General features: G+C 42.8%; 1 protein-coding gene and 1 pseudogene across 1 annotated transcript; both read right to left on the reverse strand.

Moving 5' to 3' along the window:
- Positions 1 to 227: 227 nt before the first annotated feature.
- Positions 228 to 959, reverse strand: LOC105994211 (vomeronasal type-1 receptor 4-like). The gene has a single exon (XM_013027627.1). It carries the CDS (start codon positions 957 to 959, stop codon positions 228 to 230), a length of 732 nt encoding a protein of 243 aa, XP_012883081.1.
- Positions 960 to 19,137: 18,178 nt separating this feature from the next.
- Positions 19,138 to 19,379, reverse strand: LOC105994342 (annotated as a pseudogene).
- Positions 19,380 to 22,860: the final 3,481 nt, after the last annotated feature.

A 22,860-nucleotide genomic window follows, 5' to 3' on the forward strand; every position in this document is an offset into this window, starting at 1 on the left:
ACATGATCTAATAAGCATTATTTCAAAATCTAACATTTTCACTTTCATATAGTTTTGTGGGCCAGCACAATAGAGACAGATGAACACACACACAGATATAGAGCACACAAATGGGCAGGTGTGGACATGTGTGCACACCACTATCTCTCAGCAGATGACTTTTATCTAGGTGTGGAGATTGTTGAATGGCCAAGCAAAGTTCAGCAGAGATGCAAGCTTGGTGGTCCTCAGGGGAGGACCACTTTCTTCTTCTTTGTGCAGGTGAAGAAGAGGCTACAGGAAGTGGAATGTCCGCTCATGAGCAGGAAAGGGCTGAGGGATGGGAAACAGCTCATAGCAAACACCCCTATATGGTGCAACACAGGGCTGGGGTTGTAAATCACAGACAAGGAAATCTGATAGATGCAGGACATGGTGTAAAAGGAGACAAAAGTAATCACCAGTAGGAAGATGGTTATGGTAGCTCTGGACTCGAGAAATGCTCTGGTGGAGACACTGGTCCTCTGCATATGTCCCATTCTCTGTTTGTGTCTGTACAGAACAAAGAGCGTGGAGGTGCTGGCCCAGAGCATGAGCCCCAGACAGAGAACATCAGGCACCGAGAGCATGGCCACATACAGCACATCAGCAGCAGGGTCGTGAATCACGGAAGAACAGTATCCATAGGCGTTTAAGCTTGTCATGTTGTAGCGTGCTTTGGGTCCGGTCATGTACATGAGAAAAACAATGCTCACCAAGAGGAAGACCCCCCAGCTGAGATAGACATTTGAGGCAATGTGCTTGTGGGCTCGCCACCTCAGCCCTGCCCACCTGGAGTCCCCCTGTCTGATGCTGACAGCAATGAAGATGCTCAGGGAGCAAGTGCTACCGATCGACACACCCCTGCACACTCGGTAAAGATAGAAGATCATTTTGCACCCCACATCATTGAAGAAATTTCTCCAGCCCCAAGCCACCATGGTTTGCGGAACACCCCTACACAGAAGACTTAGGAAGTTGGCCACAATTAAGTGCCTAAGAATTAAATCTGTGGCTCTCATCCTGTTCCCCATGCAGGAAAGGAATAGACAATTGGAGAGAAGATACAAATTACCCAAAAACCCAACCACAGTCTGGGCTAAGAGGATCACCCCCATAAACACATGGGCATCTCCCATCCTCTCTGTTCCTTGAGTCTCATCCAGAGGCTCTGGCTTGGGACACTGAGTCCTACACAGTGGCAAGGGAACTCAACATTCTCCATCCAGCATTCAGACCACTGGAAATACTCTCCTACTGTCTCTCATGTATTAGGAAAAATACAATTCTGTTCATCCATCGGGAAGAGGAAGATGGCATGTTCAGGGAAATGGGTGAACCTGGAGAAATGGCATTAAGGGAAAGTGAGTCAGGTTCTGAGATGAAGGCGGTTGCTTTTCTCCTCCATAGAATCAGATCTAATCAAGCAAGGCCCTAGTGGCTCAAGCCTGTAATCTTAGCTATTCAGGGGCCAAGACTTTTGATTCCCAATTCAAAGCCAGCCCAGAGAAGGAAAGTCTGTGAGACTCTTCTCTCCAGTTAAGCACCAGCAAACTGGAAGTAAACCTGTGGCTCAAAGTGGTAGAGGCCTAGCCTTGAGCAATAAGGGCTGAAGGAACATGGACAAGCCCTGAATTCAAGCTCTCTGACTGACTAAAGGAAAAATTTGAGGGGCTGAGAAGGTGGCTCAGTGGAGGAGCGCTTGCCTTGCATGCATGAGGCCCTGGGTTTGATTCCTCAGCACCACATAAGCAGAAAATAAAAGCTGGAAGTGGCGCTGTGGCTCAAGTTTTAGAGTGCTAGCCTTGAGCTGAAGAGCTGAGGGACAGCGACCAGGCCCAGAGTTCATGCACACGACTGGACCCAAAAAAAAATTGAAACATGGTGACACGTTCCCAGGATCACGTGCACTTATACCTCAATTCCCTGGGCATGAGAGTGGATCACAGGTGTCACACTTTTCTCAACACAGAGCCCACATTTCACAGAAGAAATACCAAGAAGATGAACCAGGTCTGCGGTGGGGATGGAGCGGGTGAAGGAGGAGGTGGATGGCAGAGATAGAGAAGGTGCAATTTTAGGTTCAAATACCATTCTAGAGTCGCTGATGTGAACACATCGTCCCCAGCCCCTGGACAATCAGGTTTCCTCCTCACTTGTCATAAACCAGGACAGTCTCTGTGAGGGAGAAGTAGTTAGGAACCAACAGGGCTTGGGGGTGAGGGGCCAAGAACCCCAGTTCCTTTCACTGCCCTAGCCCATTCCTACCTTCCTTGTGGCTTTGTCATGCACCCGGGTTGAATCTGGAATCCCTGCTCCTAAGGTGATCCCTTACGCAGAGTGTGGAACCTGGGGTCTCTCCTGCAGGCTGTGCCTCTCCAGTGGCAGTGAACACAAGTGCTCGCCTCTTCTCTCAGGATGTGCATGGCAGGGCGGTCGTTTCTGAGATGCACATGGGCACTTCAGAGCTGCAGAGGGCTCCTTAGATAGGAGTCCAGGAGGGGGGCAGCTGAGGTCGTCTCCCACGGGAGCAGTGATTTTCCCTTCACCTGGTGTGAGAAGCCAAGTTCTCAGTAAACTTTTTCTTTTCCCCCATGTGACAATTATCAAGACACTTTTCACTTTCTCGTGGGTGCTTCTCCAGGGGGAAAAGGAGTGGTGCAGTCACTTATCTCTCCTGGATCCCAGTAGGCCAGCAATAGACACTGAGGCCCAACCAGAAATGACTGTCTGTAAATAACCTCAGTGCTGTGTAAGCCATGTTTCCCCAAAATTCCTTACCCAAAGTGTCCCTTCCCTTTTTTTTCCCTGAGACTTGAACTCAGGGCTTGGGCACTGTTCCTGAACTGCTTTTGCTCAAGGTTAGCACTCTACCATTGGCACGACAAAACAACTTCTGGCTTTTTCTATGTGTGTGCTGCTGAGGAATTGAACCCAGGGCTTCATGCATACTAGGCAAGCACTCTACCACTGAGCCACCTTCCCAGCCCTCCTCATCTCAGTCTGCTTTTGTTTTATCATCATATATGTTGTTAGAAAACAAAAATGAAACCCTGTACTGATGCAATCTCAGGAGCCTGATATCAGAGAATCAAGGTTCAAAGCCAGCCTGGTGAAGAAAGCCCATGAGATTCTTATCTCCAATTCTTATCTCCACTGTCTGGTGGTTAGTGCCAACCTGCAACAAAAAAACTCAGCAACAGCATCCAGGTCCACAGTTCAAACCACTGGACAGGCAAAAAAGAAAGGAAATAAATGAGATATATCTGTGCAGAAATACCTTTGGCAAAAATGGCTATTTTTTCTAAAAATGTTTTCATCCCTAGAGACCCCATTTGGAGATTAGAGGTAAGCATTTCATGCATATTCATGAAAGCAAGGGGACGAGTGATCTCTTTTCATGCCTGTTCGTTATTGGGGAGTTAACTTCAATCTCTAAGTCCCTACTCATTTTCATCATTTTCAGTGGTGATTTTGAAGCAGGAATTTGTCACTATGCTCAGGAGAGGATCAGTAGTGACTCCTTGCCCTGGGTATCTGGTCTACCTCATTGCATGTGACTCCATTCCTCACCTGGACCCTTCTGGTCTTCCTGACAATTCCTTGCCCTATTCTTGTCTGTTTCAAGAAGATGCATTTGCCTTTCTGTGTCTGACTTCTTGCATTTTCCACAGCGATCTGTACTTTCACAGATGTGGCAGCAGATGACAGGATTTCCTTCTTGTTCCTGGCTTAGTCTTAATTTTTGATGCAAATAGGCTACATCTTCTTTATGCATTCATCCAGATTTGGGCCTGTGACTCCACTACTCTGAACCTGCCAGATTTTGCTCCAGACGACCATATCCAGTGTCACTTGTTGGGAGCTGACAGCAAAGTTTAAAGGTCATCTTGACCCTGATGCTCACTTGAAGGCATGTACAAAACACCAGTTGCCCGGGATTGCTTTGCAAGGTTTGTAGAGTTTGTTTTACTTTCTACCAGTTGACCTTGTCTTGTTTTTACTGCATTCTGTTTTTACTGAAATGTTCCTTGTTTTTCTGGACTATTGTAACCTTATGTTACCTCTTGAATTCTAATAGTATATATTAGGGAAAGTTAAAATTAAATGTTGCTGCAGTCTTGAGCTACAGACCTCCGTACCCCATTCTTTGTCTTAGGTCTTTATTTTTCTGCATCCTCCCCCCCTAATTCAGGATTCCCTTTCATTGCCAGCAGACTCCGGTAAGTGGTGCCCAAACAGGACCCTGAAAACCTGGGATCAAGGCAGAGGACCACGCTAAGGTAAGAGGACTTCCAGAACCATAAAATAGAGAGTGGGAGAGAGTATAGTCGGGAGTAAGAAACTATGGGGCAATTAACAGCCACACGCTGTATTTGCAGGCTCTCAAGGGTATGCATCAAGCTGGAGGAGTGAAAGTTAGACGTAGTCATTTGAATGTTTCTTTCACTTTGTTGAGGAAGTATGCCCCTGGTTCCGGGAGGAAGGAACCATTAGTTTAGAAACTTAGCAAAAAAAAAACAAAAAACAAAAAACATTCAGGGACACTATGATGCAAATGCCCTGTAAGTTAAAGCATTTCTGCTTTGTAATTGTCTGGTATCTGTGTAGCCTGCAGGTTCTGTATTGGCGTTGGCAAGAGGTCTTGGCAGAAGGGCTATAAGACAGCCAACTGGGCCGGTGGGAGCCATCCCCCAGATCCCCATCAGGGTAAACTATCCACTAGTGGGGACATTTGGGCCCTTCTGTAGTCCAGCACTTTCTGTCTGACAGTCTACAACGCACATGCTTAAATTTTTTTTGTCTCAATGTTTGTGTGTATGTATTCTGGAATTCTTGGAATGTTTCTTCTCTCAGATTCATCCTGATGCTAAAGCCCAGAGGAGACTGGCTAACACTCCCTTTTAATATCTGTTTCTCTTAGCTCTTTTTTACTTACACTTTAAACTGACCCCCCTTTTCTACCCTTCATTGACACTTCCTCCACCCTCTCTGGATCCAGAAGTAGGGGGAGTTCTGTGGGGTGAAACACCTGGAGGATGTAAGAATAACTTAAAAGAGCTGGCAGGGAGATCTCGCAGCAGGATGAGAATGCCACTGACCACCTGCAAGTGACACCAGCTACATCTTAGCCTAGGGCCTTGGCCCAGGGGGTCTGAGTATGGGGGAGAACCTGTCAGGCTGAAGGGAAGGCCACTAGGGACTTCTTTCCCTTGCCTCAAGATGACTGGGAATTCTCCTCTGACTTAGAAGGCCCCTGGGTCAACGTTTGAAGGAATCTATAAAAAAAATCCTCCGGAGGTGAGTAGAAAGGGTTCCAGTCCCCTGGTAAGTGGATTTGAGTCCCACTTGTGAATGGTGGTGAGATGTTGCCCCATTCACTGAGACCTGATTTTGTCTTCGTGGCCACTTGTTTGTCTTGTTTACTTCGGTGTGTTTTCTGTTCTATGTTTTCTGAGGTAAGGATAAACTGGGGGCCATTATCCCCCAACTCAGCCTTTGGTTGTTGTCTTGTCTACTTCTGTTTTAGATTTGGTACTAGTTTCAAATGTATGTAAAACTGATTTTGATTTTTGTATGCTTTAAGATCTGTGTGTTTTGTATGTGTTTGTCAACATGTTAAAGATAAAGATTATCAGCATGCTGTAACAATTGGGTGAGTTTAAATTTAAAAGGTTATGAGGTTTAGACATCACCAAAAATTGTTAAGAATTTTCACATTGCTTTGAATGACCTTTTAAGGATTCTTTAACTTAAAAAAATCTGGTATTTTAAAATGCATAAGGCTGTTTACACTGTAATCAAATTACCTGGCCTAACAAAAATGTCACCGTTACTCAGAAGAGTTGATTTGGGACTCAAAGTGGCAGAGTGCTAGCTTTGAGCTGTAGAGCTGAGGGACAGCACTCAGGCCCCAAGTTCAAGTCCAGCGACCAGCTAAGAGAAATGTAAATGAAGTATTTATCCCAGTGTAGAGAAGACACTCCTGGGAAAAGAGCAATCCAGAGGAATAAGCTGTGCTTGGATGGCAGAAATGTCAGATTCTAGAGTAATTTGTGCATGGCCCTTCAAAAATTGGTCTGAGCCAAGAGGTCATGGGAAGATAGATTGCCAACATGCCTAATGTCCATGACTATCTACATTGTAGGGACAGAAACTTGTTAGTAATCTGTGATAGTACTAAAAAGCTAAAGTTATAAAATGTGGGGGATGGTTTAAATTCCAACCCCTGTATGTGCCAAAAGGCCTAATTGGCAATAACTTTTGAGCCAACACCAGCTACATGAAATTTATCTGCTCAAGGAAAAAGTTTGTAAACCTGAGAGTGTGTTTCTATTAACATCTGTCTGAAGGCCTGCACAGGTGACATAGGCATTGTTAGGGTTACTAGAGGTCACATTCCTAAAGATGCTTTTACAAAACAGAGTACTAAATAAGCTACACTGCTGTAGCCCAAGAAAAAGTCTGTGCATTTGTCAAAAGTTAAAATATTGTTCTTAATGAATCTAACCCTGGTAAACTCTTTGTAAAATAGACTAAGTTTATAGGTTCCTGGGTAGGTAGGTTCAACAACCCTGAGTCAGTTACAGAAGATGAATCTTTGCCCACCATCCCCTTTTTAGAACAAGGGACCAGAGTCATAAAAAAAAATGTGGCACAATAGACAGAAGCAAAAGGCATGAAAAATAGTAGTACAGGCCCGAGTCCTCTATATCTGCCTTGAAAATCAGCCCTATTAAAAGAACTATCTAGTTAAATAGGTTTTCATCTTGGTAAATTGTCCTGGGATATTATCTAAATAGTCTTTTTTTTATTTTATTTGTGAAGATACTGTACAGAGGGGTTACAATTACATGGGCAGGATAATGCGTACATTTCTTACCAAGCATTGCAGCCTCCTCCTTTTGTTTACTCTTCACATCCCTTCCCAGCCCCCCCCCCCCCCCCAATCCCAATCTTTCTCCTGTCCCCCCTTTCCCCCCCCCCCCGCACCAACGTTGTAAAGCTTGTTTTGGACATGACAACTTGTACTTCTCATTGTTGCAACAGGTCCACCTGTATCTTTAAACAACTGGTTTTTCCCCATCTCCTCCTCAAGTTATACTGACATCAAATATAGTGAAAGCAGGGGTTATACTGTGGGGGAGGGACATACAAAGCAACAAAGAGATAATCTTATAAATGCATTAGAAACACATGCATGAAAGAAAAAAACATTAAGATACATATCTAAGGGTTCAATTTCCTGACATCACATTATCTGACCTTTTCCGCTTGACTCATAGATATACTAGATATTGCAAATAAGGGAAACCATGGGACCTATGATTCTTTGGGCCTGGCTTACTTCACTTAATATAATTTTTTCCAAGTTTTTCCATTTCCTAACAAATGGGGCAATGTCATTCTTTCTGATGGAGGCATAGAATTCCATTGTGTATATATACCACTTTTTCTTGATCCATTCATCTACTGAGGGGCATCTGGGTTGGTTCCATATCTTAGCTATGGTAAACAATGCTGCAATAAACATTGTTGTGCTGGTAGCTTTAGTGTGGTCTTGTTTGTACGCATTTGGGTAAATGCCCAAAAGTGGGATTGCTGGGTCATATGGGAGTTCTATGTGAAGTCTTTTGAGGAACCTCCATACTGCTTTCCAAAGTGGTTGAACAAGTTTACAATCCCACCAACAATGAAGTAAGGTTCCTTTCTGTCCACATCCCCTCCAGCATCTGTTGTTGTTAGAGTTCTTGATTTTTGCCATTCTAACTGGGATGAGGTTCTAAATAGTCTTAAAAACGAGTTGGGCCACAGCCTGCCAAGCCTATGTATTAGTTGTATCCTTAACCAGTCTGTGCAGAAATTTACAGCCCAGCACGAGGTGTGACAGTTCCTTGGAGCCACTGAGAGACCCTGCTGCTGCTGCTGCTACAGCCTGACAGTCATGTGGAGGAAAACTACATTGTTACCCAGACCACCACCACCGTGGAAAAAATTGACTAAATTCCTGCCTTATTCCATTTTTTGGATAGCTTTGCTTTGTCCATGTTACCATATACCTACTCTAATTTTATTATGGCTACTCCTCTTGCCGGGGAGACTAGCAAACATTGTATTACTCCTTCCCTACACTGTTTTGCCACTATGGGACTTCCTAAACATATTAAAACTGATAATTGTCCGGGATATGTCAGACAAGCTTTTCAAACTTTTTGTAAATCTTACCAGATTTTTCACTCTACAGATATTCCCTATATTCCTCAAGGACAAGATATTGTTAAACAAGCCAATGGGCTGTTAAAACACCAAATTTTTAAATTAAAAGGGGGGAATTATACCCCTTCTCTCCTGTTAATATTATTCTCATGCTTTATTTGTACTAAATTTTTAAGCTTAGATTTTTAATGGCCTTTCTGCAGCACAGCGGTTTTTGGAAAAAAGAGAGCAAAGAGCTTTTGCCCAAGTTAAGTGGAAGGATCCTTTAACAGGTGATTGGCACGGGCCTCGATCTGGTTTTAACTTGGGGTCGAGGACATGTTTGTGTTTTTTTCACAGGAAGAAAAGAAATCCCGCTGGTTGCCTGAGCATTGGGTTAGGATTGTGGAGGCTTATTCAGATGACACAAATGCTGACACATTGGGCTTACATGCCGGATCACCAGATTGTGCACCCTGCAACATGGGAGGGAGTTGAAGTACTCATTCATGTCAATAGATCAGCATACAGTACAACCCCCTATCCCTTCATCCAGCACACCAAGATGGGAAATATCTCAGCTTCAGGCATTGGAACTCCTTTTTGCTTTACCACCAGCTCTCAGGCTCCATTCCAGGCTGTATTATAATGCAATCCATGACTAATAAAATTTGGATCCTGGACACAAAATCAGATCTACAATATTCAGATGATATCTTTGCCAACTGCACACCCAGTTCATGCAAATTCTACTCCATCCTATATGATACCCCGTTTCATTAATTCTTCACAAATAGTAGTAACAAAAGGAGAGCCTCATCCAATAAGGTGCAGCCATGTACAGCCATTTGTTACCAATATTTGTGGAACTAACTCTCAATTAATAGACTGGTCTGGAGCTAATCTTACTAATAAGGACAATCTTGGACTGTGGTGGATGAATGGGCATCCTCAACATCATGTTTGGATGCTGGTGGCTGCACTCAACGTAACCTGGCCCAATTCATCCTTTAAAAAAATAATTATGAGTTGTGTATCACCACCTAAGTCATTATGTATGGACTGTTTAATATTTCTGTGGGAGCTAATTATTTTAATGTTACCTGCTCTAATTGTTCTTTTACTAATTGCTCGTATAGTGGCATAACTGAATCCATACTTATTCACAGACAACCATCTTTTGTTATGCTTCCTGTAAATATTTCTGAAACTTGGTATGAAGATTCTGGCATTCAGGTGTTACAACAATTGAAAGAACTAATGCGACCTCATCGATTTGTTGGGCTACTTTAGCTGATGTTTTGGCCTTTATTTCATTAGCTGCCTCAACAGCAGCAGCTGCTGTGGCACTAACACAAAATGTACAAAGTGCCCATTATCTTAATCAGCTTGCTCATAATACTACATAAGTCCTACCTTTGGGATCTAAAATGGCAAAAACTGCTAAAAAAAAACTGTTTAAACAATTTTAATGCTGTATTCCTTCCCTAACTTATGTTAAAGGATTGCTAATGTCATTGCTTGGCCTGGGAATGCTTTTGCTGATGGTTTTTCTATGCCTTCCTTGTATTATACATTCACTCCAAACTCTCTTATGAGTTTAGCCAGCCAGATACATAAAATCAAGCTCCAAATCAATGAATCCTCCCCCTCCCCCAAGAGGAACTGCTGCCAGAGACGGGTAACAGGGGGTGCCAGTCTGACCAACCTAAGACAGGGCCTTCAGCTTCACTCAGAAGTTTCCGATGATAGGAAAAGCAGACAAGGTGATCCACCCAACATAAGACAGGCTGGTTCACTTCTTTAAACAAAGATGGGGGAGATGTTGGGAGCCAACAGTAAAGTTTTTTTTGAGGGGGGTCCGGTCATGGGGCCTGAACTTTGGGCCTGGGCACTATCTCTCAGCTCTTTAGCTCAGGCTAGCACTTTCCACTTGAGCCACAGCACCAATTCTGGCTTTTTTCCTTTTTCTTATGTGGTGCTGAGGAATCGAACCCAGAGACCCTGTGGTAAAGGACATCACTGTGAGTGTCCTTTACAGCTTTATATCATTTTTTTTTTAGTTACTCATGTGTATTGAACTCTAGTTCTGGCTGCTATGCCTCAGCTCTTCAGCTGAGGGTGAGTACTCTAATACCTGAGCCACAGCCTCACTTCTGGTTTTGTGGTGGTTTATTGGAGATAAGAGTCTAATGGACTTTCCTGCCCTGGCTGGCTTTGAACCATGATCCTCAGATCTCAGCCTTCTGAGTAGCTAGTATGACAGGAGTGAGCCACCGGCACAGAGCTAGGTTTGTGTCTTCTAAAGTCTAAAGTATACCTGAGAAAAACATATTTACATTTCTAGTCTGGCTTGTTTTCCTTCCCAAGATGTATGATGAATTCCATTTCCAACCATTTTCCAGCAGGTGCCAGGCTTTGTTCTTCATGGAAATTTGTTTTTTTAGCAGAACAGACAAATATATGAGATAGAAAGGAGTAGACGGCTATAGATAATATATTAAAATTTTAGAACTAGTTGGTGATGGGGAATTGATGTACAACATAAAGCTGACAGTATTTTCTGGATCTGTATACACCTGCCCGAACTGTAAAGCAGTGACCCGGCTCTACCCTGTGCCTGTCAGCCAGAAAGAAGAGCTGACCCTGACCAGTTATAAACCAACACTGCATAGAGATGACACTTCACTAGCCAAGACTAAAAACTGAAAGTTCCAGGTGGAAAACTGTCCCAAGCAAATGGGAACTGACCTGAAAGGGAGCCCCAGTTGCTTGTCCCACAAGAGCAGGGGAGATATCAAACCCAAGTTAGGTTGATGAGATAAAGACCATCACCCTCTCCTGACAGACAGTGAGCCATCACACAGATGCCTACTGCTGTCCCAGTTTCATGAAGTAGTACCACTGGATGCCATGGACCCGTAAGTCCAAACCAAGTTAGAATGTTGGCTTAAGATCCCTCTCATCAAGAGATAGGCTGTCCAGCCCAAAGTGAGCCTTAAGACTTAAGGATCAAATGAAGGAACAAGTTTACAAATTCAAGAATCAAAACCATACCACAACTTTCCAGAAATTCTGGGATGCAGCAAAAGCTTCTCTGAGGGAATTTACAGCTATGCAGGCCTGGCAGGAAAAAAGTCAGGTGTCTCAAATGCCATCGACCACGAAGCACAGTCTAAAAACAAACCCAGAACAGTGGATAGAAAGAGAATCATAAAAATCAATATAGAGCCAGCAAGGCACTGATTGCAGCTCACCACTAATCAGAGCTATTTCAGAAGCTCAGATCTGAGGATTGTGGTTCAAAGGCAGCAGAAAAGTCCATGAGGCTCATTTTCAATAAACTATCCCCAGAATGTACAAAGCAGAGCTGTGACTCAATTGGTAGCGCCCTAGCCTGGAGTGAAAGAAGCTTAGCAACAGTGCCCAGGCCCTGAGTTCAAGCCCTAGGACAGGCACACACATAAACACACACACACACACACACACACACACACACAAATAAGGGTAAAAATGAAAAAAATGGACATTAAAAGAACAATGTAAAAAAAAATCAGTGAAAGAAGCTGAGGCCTGATGGCTCACACCTGTATTCCTAGCTACACAGAAGGCTGAGATCTGAGGATCATGGTTCAAAGCCAGTCGAGGCAGGAAAGTCCGTGAGACTCATCTCCAATAAACCACCAGAAAACTGGAAGTGGCGACTGTGGCTCAAGTGATAGAGTGCTCGCCTTGAGCTGAAGAGTTGAGGGACAGTGCCCAGGCCCAGAATTCAAGTCTCAGGACTGACAAAAAAAATCAGGGAAGGTAAGAACTTTCCTTGGGAAGATAACTAAGACTGATAAATCTTCATCCAAGAACAGTGAAGACATCAACAAGAAATCTAGAATATCATAACAGTTTAAATTCAAATTGTCACTGGGGAATATATTAGAAAATTAGTCCAACACATTAGAAAACACACAAGAAATGGATTCACTTCTTTGCGCGTTTGACCCATCAAGTTTGATCCAAGATGATTTTAGTCACTTAATTTCATCTGTAATCAAGCAGTAAATAGAGTCACTGATGGATTACATTAGGTGTTCAGTTATCACCAATGCCTCTCAGACAGGTTCAAAAACTAGGAAAGGAAGAATGCTACCAAACTCCCTCTCATACCAAAATGAGAACTGACTAGAGACAAGATTAGACACCTATTTCCTTGAAGAGCTCAGATGTAAAATATTTAATATAACATACCTGCAAGTAATTTCAAAAATGCATTGAGAGATCATGCACCATGCCCAGGTTGCATTCCACCCATAATTGCAAGTGTGGCTCAAAAAGTCCTGGATAATTTGAATAGTAAGACCCTAGACATCTGTGGCTCGCACCTGTCATCCTAGCTACTGAGGCTGAGATCAGAGGATCACAGTTCAAAGCCAGCCTGGGCAGAAAAGTCCAGGAGATTCTTCAATTCCTTACCAGAAAACTGGAAGTGGCACTGAGCTCTAAGTGGTAGAGCGCTAGCCATGAGGAAATGAGCTCAGTAACATCACCCAGGGCCTGAGTTCAAGCCCCACTACTCATATCCCACCCCCCCCAAATCATTATAATAAGGATCCATCTGCTTTAAAGGTTTCACTGCAAAGGCACTATCAGCTGTTAGAAGTGAGTAGTTAGGGATTTTAATGAAGTAGAAACAATGGGAAGGTAGATACAATCTGGCAGGGACCTGACAAGGCAAGGTCTGTGCAGTGTGCAATAGTGGTCACCATCATGCCACGAATTGGGTGTGACCCAGAAACAGAAGTCAGATAGCGCCTGTGCTAGGCGTCAGTCAATGGTTATTCCCAGATCTGACCTGGCATGAGCCCTTTCCCCCAAAACCTCCCCAGGACTTTCTTGGCCCTTCTGGATTCCGCTGTTTTCATCGCAATGGCATCGATTGGCCAGGCTGTTCTTTTGTGAGGATGGAAACCACAGTGTTGCCAGCTCTACCAGCAGGAGGTGCATAAGGGGTGGGGCCTGAGCACCCAAGCTAAGGATGTAGGGTGTGGAGGGGGAGCTGACTTCCTAGCCGGTTCACAGGCTGAGTCCCACCTTTCTGTCACAACCCATTTTTCCTGGTAGGCTTTGTCAAGAGGTTCAACTGATCCCCACGAGTGAGAAGTGAGAGTGTCTCATCCCTCCTTCATATTGAGCACAGTCACCAGGTGCTGCTGTTAATGAAGCCAAGTCAGGAGCTGGCTGTGAGCTCTGGCTGGCAGGTATGCGGCGGGGGAGCAGGAGTTGGGGGTTTGACCAACACGAGGCAAGGACACAGGAGACAGGAAAGGGATTCGTACAAGATGGTGGCACAGAACCCAGGGAGCTCAGGAAGAAAGGAGGAGACAGAGATGGAGAGAGACTTCCTGAATGTGCAAACTCTCCAGAAGTAACGAGTCCCATGGCCGACCAAAAAAAGGGGGGAGAAACTGCATGGAGCATTGCTGAGCCCTGTGGGGGAGGGGAAGCGTGAGGCGCGGGTTGTCTTGGATTTGGATCAGGCTCAAGACAGAGTATGAAGAGGTTGGAGTGTGAGGTGCTCCTGTGAATGGGTGCTGAGAGGGGGTGGGGTGGGGGCAGGGAAAGCCTGCATCCCATCAGAAGGCCGGGAGCTGGTGGAGGATGAGCACTGCCCATAGGTCAGGAGGCTAAGTCCACATCCAAGCTCTCCAAGGAGACACAGAAGGGGTGGAACTCTGGGGACTGGAACAGCGGGGGTCAGGAGAGGACCAGGTGTGTGTGTGAGGTTAATGATGACACCAGACAGCTCCCCAAGGAGACCAGAGCATGTGTGTGCTGGGTGGAATGACTTTGGGCTGGATTAAGGGTGTGGGACCGGTATGGAATCTGGCTAAAGCCAGTGTGGGGGGACGGAGTGCAGGGAAGGCAGGGTCTGTGGTTCAAGCTTTTCTGTGGTGGGGTGGCTGTGGGAACTTCAGGATCAGGAGGAGGCGCCTGGCTGGGAGCCCACAGTCCAAAGAACACCTGGCATAGTCCCTGGATGGCTCCTGTAGACAGCTCCTGCCATCTGCTTGCTTTCTTTTTATGTACTGGTCCCAGGATTTGAACTCAGGGCCTGGGGCCTGTCCCTGAGTTCTTGTGTTCAGGGCTGGTGACTGTCCCCGGGGCATCAGCTCTACTTCTGGCTTGCTGTCACCCTGAAATTCATTCCTGAGAAGAAAGGGGTGGAGGTGGAGAGCCCTGCCTGTCATTCAGCACAGCAGCCCTGATCTACACCCCAGAGGCTGTGGTTAAGTGACCTCATAACAAGGGACATGAGGAGCACTGCAGGAAATGTCACAATAGCCAAGCAAGGGACTTTCTCAAGGAGACTTCGTGTTGTAAAAACAACTTTGCATTAAAAAAATGAGCTTTTCAAAAGTACACTTAATGTCCTTGTTGAATTAGCAGAGATTCTAGAGATATGTAACACAGACTGCCCAGGAAAATAAAGAGTGGTGAAAATAAATTATGTGGAAGAAATAAGCACGGACAAGACTAAGGGAGTAACTGTCAGGATGTTTGTGGTCAATGCTAAACCAGCAGGACTTCCTTCCTTCTTCCTTCCTTCCTTCCTTCCTTCCTTCCTTCCTTCCTTCCTTCCTTCCTTCCTTCCTTCCTTCTATGCTGGTTTGCCCTCCCTCTTCTCTGTCTGTCTCTGTCTGTCTGTGTGTCTGTGTCCATTATTCTCTCTTTCCTTCTTGTGCCAGGCCTGGGGCTTGAAATCTGGGCCTCTATTCTGTGTCTGGGAAGATTTTGATCAAGGCTTATGCTCTACCACTTCATTCACAGCACCACCTCATGTTTTTTGGTTTCTGTTTTTGTTTTTTTAGTGGTTTATTGGAGATGAGAGTCTCAGAGAGTTTTCTGCCTAGACTGGCCTTGAAATGTGATCCTTAGATCTCGCCTCCTCATGAACTCAGAACACAGTCATCAACCACCACACTCAGAAGCTATTTACTTTTCTTTATTTTTTTTATTGTGAGATTACCCTACAGAAGAGTTACAATTACATGGGTAAGATAATGAGTACATTTCTTATCAAGCATTGTTGCCTCCTCTTTGTTTCCCCTTCCCATCCGTTCCCATACTCCCCCTCTCCCCCAACCCGATTCCCCCACACACCAAAGTTGTAAAGTTCATTTTTCCACATAAGTACTTGTACGTCTCATTGTTGCAATGAGTCCACCTGTATCCCTAGTTAAATGATTCGTTTTTTCCCTTCCCCTCCATAAATTATACAAACATCAAATACACTGAAAGCATGGGTTATACCTTGGGGGAGGGACATACAAAGCAACATAGAAACCATCTTATAAATATGTTAGAAACAATTGCCAGCTGCTATTTTTTTTCCAACTACTTTCTTCTCCAGAACAGAAAGGGCTTTAAGAATTATTTGCTTCATTGCATAGGGAACTATTAAAGAAAGAAAGAAAAAAATCAAAAGACTCAAAATGGAATTAGGAAAACATGTATGTGAGTTTAACCAGTTTATCTTGAATTTGACAGGACTACCACTCCATGGGGTAGATTCTCTGGAGGAAGTTGACATGACCTAATAAGCATTATTTCAAAATCTCACATTTCCACTTTCATATAATTTTGTGGACCAGCACAATAGAGACAGATGAACACAAATACACACAGATATATAGCACACAAATGCGCAGGTGTGGACATGTGTGCACACCTCTATCTCTCAGGAGATGACTTTTATCTAGGTGTGGAGATTGTTGAATGGCCAAGCAAAGTTCAACAAAGATGCAAGCTTGGTGGTCCTCTCAGGGTGTGCATGGCAGGGCGGGTCATTTCTGAGATGCACATGGGCACTTCAGAGCAGAGGCTGCAGAGGGCTCCTTAGATAGGGGTCCAGGAGGGCGGCAGCTGAGGTTGTCTCGCGCGGGAGCCATGATTTTCACTTCACCTGGGGTGTCAAGCCAAGTTATCAGAAAACTTTTTCTTTTCCCCCATGTGACAATTATAAAGACACTTTTCACATTCTCGTGGGTGCTTCTCCAGGGGGAAGGGGAGTGGTGCAGTCGCTTACCTCTCCTGGATCCCAGTAGGACAGCAGGAGACACTGAGTCCCAACGCGAGATGACTGTCTGTGGTGTGTAAGCCATGTATCCCCAAAATTTCTTACCCAAATTGTCACTTCCCTTTTTTTTCTAGTTCTGAGACTTGAACTCAGAGCTTGGGCACTGTTACTGAGCTGCTTTTGCTCAAGGCTAGCACTCTACCATTAGCCCCACAGCACCACTTCTGGCTTTTTCTATGTATGTACTGCTGAGGAATTGAACCCAAGGTTTCATGCATGCTAGGCAAGCACTCTACCACTGAGCCACCTTCCCAGCCCTCCTCATCTCAGTCTCCTTTGTTCTATCATCATATATGCTATTAGAAAACAAAAATGGAACCCTGTACTGAGGCAAACTCAGGAGCCTGATATCAGAGAATCAAGGTTCAAAGACAGCCTGGTGAAGAAGGCTCATGAGATTCTTATCTCAAATTCTTATCTCCACTCTCTGGTGGTAGAGTGCCAGTCTGGAATAAAAGAGCTCAGCAAAAGCATCCAGGCCCAGAGTTCAAACACCTGGACTGGCACACAAAAAGAAAGAAAATAGAATGAGACATTTTTGTGCAGGAGTTTCTTTGGCAATAATGGCCATTTTTTTTAAAAAATGTTTTCATCCCTAGAGACCCCATTTGGAGATTAGAGGTAAACATTTCATGCATATTCCTGAAAGCAGGGTGATGAGTGATCTCTTTTCATGCCTGGTCATTTCTGAGAAGGTAGCTTCATTCTCTAATTCCCTACTCATTTTCATCGTTAGCAGTTGTGATTTTGAAGCAGAAATTTGTCACTATGCTCAGGAGAGGATCAGCAGTGACACCTCACCCTGGGTTTCTGGTCTACCTCATTTCATGTGACTCCATTCCTCACCTGGACCCTTCTGGTCTTGCTGACAATTCCTCTGCCCTGTTCTTGTCTGTTTCAAGAAGATGCATTTGCCTTTCTGTGTCTGACTTCTTGCATTTTCCACAGCGATCTGTAGTTCTACAGATGTGGCAGCAGATGACACGATTTCCTTCCTTTTCCTGGCCTAGTCATATTTTGTGATGGAAATAGGCTACGTCTTCTTTTTGTGTGTGTGTGAAACATCTTTTTCTTAAACAGCAAAGCAGAAATGCAACACAATTTTAAATATTTGTAAAATTAGGTCACAAAAGGGATGCAAAATGTTTGCAGTATGACTATTACATCTTCATATACTTAAAGTCATTTATGAAATCTTATACTAACACATAAGATTATCCCATGATTAAAGTAGTTCAAATCTAGTAACTGTAAGCTATATTAGTGGATCTCGTTTCCTAGTATAATATCTTAATATTGCCTCTGATATTGATTCCTTTACCAAATGGAATCTATGAACTAAAGTTTAAGAAATTGTTATGAGAATGACTAAAATTCTACCAACCAATTAGTTGCCTTTACAAAATGAGATAAAAATACTGAGCTTACCAATTTTTATTCATATAAAATTCTCTCATTCATGATTCTAATACCAGTACACTCTTCAAGGAATTTGGTAACAGTTAATTGACTAGGTACAACAAATAAACCTTGCAACCAAACCCTAGAGCTGGAATAGCATAGCATGTGGCATATGTTAGATCAGTAAAACTTAAACAATTTTCATATATTTAAATATATATTCCCTGGAAGATCTGTTCTGTGCCAGAGACAAAATAAATCTGGAGTGAAAACATTTAGAGTTGGTTGCTACTTTTATAACGTTATTTTTTTTTTACCTATTTCTATGTATTCTTCCCACACTTTGTACATCTAATCGATACATAACAAAAATTCTTTTTTTTAGGTGGGGTCCAGTCCTGGGGTTGAACTCTAGGCCTGGGCGCTGTCCCTCAGCTCTTCAGCTCAAGGCTATTTCTCTACAACTTGAGCCATAGTGCCACTTCCGGCTTTTTTTCTTTTTGCTTATGTGGTGCTGAGGAATTGAACCCAGGTCCTCATACATGCAAGGCAAGCACTCTACCACTGAGCCACCTTCACAGCCCATAACCAAAATTCTTATCTTTTCAGATATCAAGTGGGTTATTTGTTGCAGAAGCAAGTTGGTTTTTTGTTTTTAAACAGATCTCAATTTGATAATTTAGTTTCAACTTAAAATCCTCTCTATAGCCCAAATCTGTTTTCAAATGATTAAAGAGAAACCATTAGTCCTATCTTATTATTAGAAAGTACAACTGACAAACTTTAGGCAAGTTTTTTGTTAACTTCAGGACTTAGGGATCAGATTACTGTCTGGTGATTACTACTCAAAGTACTTTTACAAATGTGAAATAATCTTTACTTAGGAGAAGGTAAATGGGGAGGATGAGGCAGATGGAGGAGAGGCACACAATGGTGAACAGGTAAATACATAAAGCTGTGCATTCAGTACATGATTTTGGTCACAATTTCACAACATGGTTATTTTCTTGTATATCTTACTAAGTAAGTGTGTAGTAAAAGACAAAGCCTATGTATCAAAGCAAATTCAATAAAACATTCATTTTCAAGTTTCATAAATACATGCAATTCTAATTATAAAGTCTCTACAACACATCTGCACATTTTCTTAGACTAACATAATACACAGACTCATGGAAGTCTCATGTTAAGTAGTTAATTTTGCCTAGATTTGAAATTATTTTCATAAGCATTCAATGAAGCCACAAACAAAGGTACTGTAATGTTTGGAATCTTCCCAAGTTTTAAAGGGGGGAAAGAGGGAAGGTGGGGGAAGGGATGGAGAGAAGGAAAGGGAGAGAGAGAGGTAGAGAGAAGCAGCAATTCCTTAAATGAGAAGGGAACTCAATCCCTTACTTTCTTTTGCTTTTCATGTCAGTTGTTTGGAAAACACTAGAAGCAGACATGAGGTTTTCCATATATTGTTCAAAACTTGGTCTTCTGATTTTAGCTTCAGTTTTCTTCCTTAACTGCATCTACTCTTGCTGAGAGATCTTCAAGTGTGTGTTGGAGTTCCAACACTTGATTAATGTCGTGCTTTTTCCTCCAGTTCCACCTGATTTTCAGCATCAACATCCATGTCCGCGTTCATCATCCTGGGCACTGAACTAGGCCTCAGATAGAAAAATCTTATTGAAAGGTCCTCAGAGGAACCCGGAGGGGCAGGATCTCAAGATCATGCCTCTGGACAAGGACTCCAGCACCGACTGACCAGGCTACATCTTCTTTATGCATTCATCCACAGTTGGGTCTGTGACTCCAGTGCACTGAACCTCTTCAGTTACTATTACATCTTCATATAGTTAAAGTCATTTGTGAAATCAAATACTAACACATAAGACTATCCAATGATTAAAGTAGTTCAAATCTAATAACCCTAAGGTATATTAGTGGATCTCGTTTCCTAGTATAATATCTTAATATTACCTCTGATATTTGTTGAGAGCCGACAGTAAAGCTCTAAGGTCATCTTGACCCCTGTGCTCAGTTGAAGGCACCTATAAGGAGCTGGCTTACTTAAAAAACACTAGGTGCCCGGGATTACTTTATTATGTCTTCAGAGTTTGTTTTACTTTCTACCAGTTGATCTTGTGTTGTTTTACTGCACTCTGTTTTTACTGAAATTTTCCTTGTTTTTCTGGACTATTGTAACCTTATGTTACCTCTTGATTTCTAATAGTATATATTAGGGAAAGTAAAAAATAAATGGTGCTGCACTCTTGAGCTGAGACTTTCCAACCCCATCCTTTGTCTTATATCTTAATTTTTCTCATGCTCACCCCCTAATTCAGGATTCCCTTTCCTTGCCTGCAGGCTCTGCCAAGTGGCACCCGATCAGGGACCTGAAAACCTGGGATCAAGGCAGAGGACCCCACTAAGGTAAGAGGACGCGTCCGGAAAAAGAGAGTGGGTGAAAGTATAGTCAGGAGTAAGAAATTATGTGGCAAAGTAAGAGCCGCACATTATATGTGTTGGCTCTTAAGGGCATGCTTCAAGCTCGAGGAGTGAAAGTTGGACAGAGTGGGTTAGAGAGTTTCTTTCGCTTTTACAAGGAAGTATGTCCCTGGTCTCGGGGTAAAGAACCATTTTTTTAGAAGCTTATTAAAAAAAATCGGGGGGAAAATGATTCAGGGACACTATGATGCAAATGGCCTGTAAGTTAAAACATTGCTGCTATGTGATTGTCTGGTATCTGTGTAGCCTGCAGTTTCTATATAAGGATTGGCAAGAGTCTTAGTGGACGCGCTATAAGACAGCCAACTGGGCTGGTGGGAGAAGTCCACCAGATCCCCATCAGGGTAAACTATCCACTACTGTGGACATTTGGGCCTGTCTATCGTTTGGCGCTTTCTGTCTGACATTCTACAATGCTCATGCTGTAAATATGTTTTGTCTCAATGTTTGTGTGTATGTATTCTGGAATTCTTGGAATGTTTCTTCTCTAAGAATCATCCTGATGCGAGAGCCCGGAGGATGCTGGCTAACACCCCCTTTTAATATCTGTTTCTCTCTAGTTCCTTCTTTTTTACTTACACTTTAAACTGACCCTCCTTTCTACCCTTCACTGCCACCTCCTCCACCCTCTCTGGAACCAGAAGTAGGGGAAAGGTGGGGGGGTGAAAAACCTGGAGGACCTAACAATAACTTAAACGGGCTGGCAGAGAGAACTTACAGCCAGATGAAACTGCCACTGACCACCTGCAAGTGACACTAGCAAGATCTTAGCCTCTAGCCTTGGCCCAGGGGGTCTGAGTATGGGGGAGAACCTGTCAGGCTGAGACGATGGCCACTCTGGACTTCTTTCCCTTGCCCCAAGATGACTGGGAATTCTCCTCCACCTTGGAAGGCCCCTGGGTCAACATTAGCAAGAATCTAAAAGAAAAATCCTCCAGAGGTGAGTAGAGGGGGTTCCAGTCCCCTGGTAAGTGGATTTGAGTCCCACTTATGAATGGTGGTGAGATGTTGCCCCATTCACTGAGACCTGATTTTGTCTTTGTGGCCACTTGTCTGTCTTGTTTACTTCAGTGTGTTTTCTATTATGTTTTGTGAGGTAGGGCTAAACTGGCGGCCCATTAGCCCCCAACTCAGCCTTTAGTTGTTGTATTGTCTAGTTCTGTTTTAGAATTGGTACCAGTTTTAAATGTACATACAACTCATTTTGATTTTTTCATGCTTTAAGATCAGTGTGTGTTTTGTATGTGTTTGTGAACATGTTCAAGATAAAAATTATCAGTGTGCTGTAACAATTGGGTAAGTTTAAGTTTAAAATTTAAAAGGTTATGAGGTTTGGACATTACCAAAAATTTTCAAGACTTTTCACATTGTTTTAAAGGACCTTTCAAGGATTCTTTACAATAAAAATTAAAAAATCTGGTATTTTTAAATGCATAAGTCTGTTTACACTGTAATCAAGTTATCTGGCTTAAGAAAAATGTATTGGCTGTTTGGAATTTAGTTCTCTTGGCTAAAATGTGGGGATAAATATTAAAAGTTCAAATATAAAAGTTTGTTTAACACTGTCAAAGACATTACTTGTTCTGTCTGTCTTAAAATGTGTATTTTCATTCAAAAACCAAGAGATAAGAAAACGAAAAAACTTAAAACCAACAAAAGACCTATCTTTAGGCATAAGGGGTAAACTCGTAAAAGTGAAGTTCAGCATGGTGGGACGGGCCATGGGAGGAGTTCACACATGATAAAAGAGGACAAGCTGGCACAAATGCAGTTCATCTTACCCTAAACAGTGAGATTATTTGTGTTCCCATTCCATAGGAGGGGCCACGTGGCCCAGTTTTGTTCTGTCCTTTTTCTCTACAGATAAATACTAGAAAAATGATGATAAAAATTAGTGATGTGATGATCAGATTAGTATTGCTAAAACTGCTACTTGGTCTTAAAAAGAGGGTTAAAAATGTATTTGTATAATGTGACTTGCTTTCAATGATGTTCTACAATTAGGATATGTTTTTAAAAGTCATAAATGTGTTAAATCTAGCTTCTTGGTATATGGATGTTGATTGTAATGCTTGCATTAAGGAAAAACTGTCATTTGAGTTTAAAAGTTTTAATGTGTATCTGTTTTAAAACGAACAGCCAAGAGACAATGAGTGACACTTGGCCTCGAAATTTAAGGGTTTTTTTTAATGTAACTAACAACTAAAATATAAAATAATAAAAGAGATTAATAGGAAGCTTATAAAATAAGAACAGATTTCTGGATATAAATTTAAAAGTAAAATTGTTCTTAACATTTGCCTCAAAAGAAAAAATTTAGGATTACCAAAATAATTGTTTAATTGCTATTCCAGTTTTGTCTTATAGGGTTTTTTAATTTTCCAGCAAGCCAAGAACAAAGCACAGAGGATTCTTATAAGTTTTTCAGATATAACTTTGGCTCTTAACAAATATCAGGTAAGAGCATGTTTAAAAGCTACTTGTATGTTGACCACCTTGTTGCTTTTCATTGGAGTAAAGTGGCCTTTTATAAACCTCATTGATCTGCAAACTGGTTCAAAGCCAGCCCAGGCAGAAAAAGGTCCCTGTGAGACTGTCACCTCTACTCAGCCAGCAGAGTG

The sequence above is a fragment of the Dipodomys ordii genome, unplaced genomic scaffold (assembly GCF_000151885.1).
Source record: "Dipodomys ordii isolate 6190 unplaced genomic scaffold, Dord_2.0 Scaffold105, whole genome shotgun sequence".
Lineage (NCBI taxonomy): Eukaryota > Metazoa > Chordata > Mammalia > Rodentia > Heteromyidae > Dipodomys > Dipodomys ordii.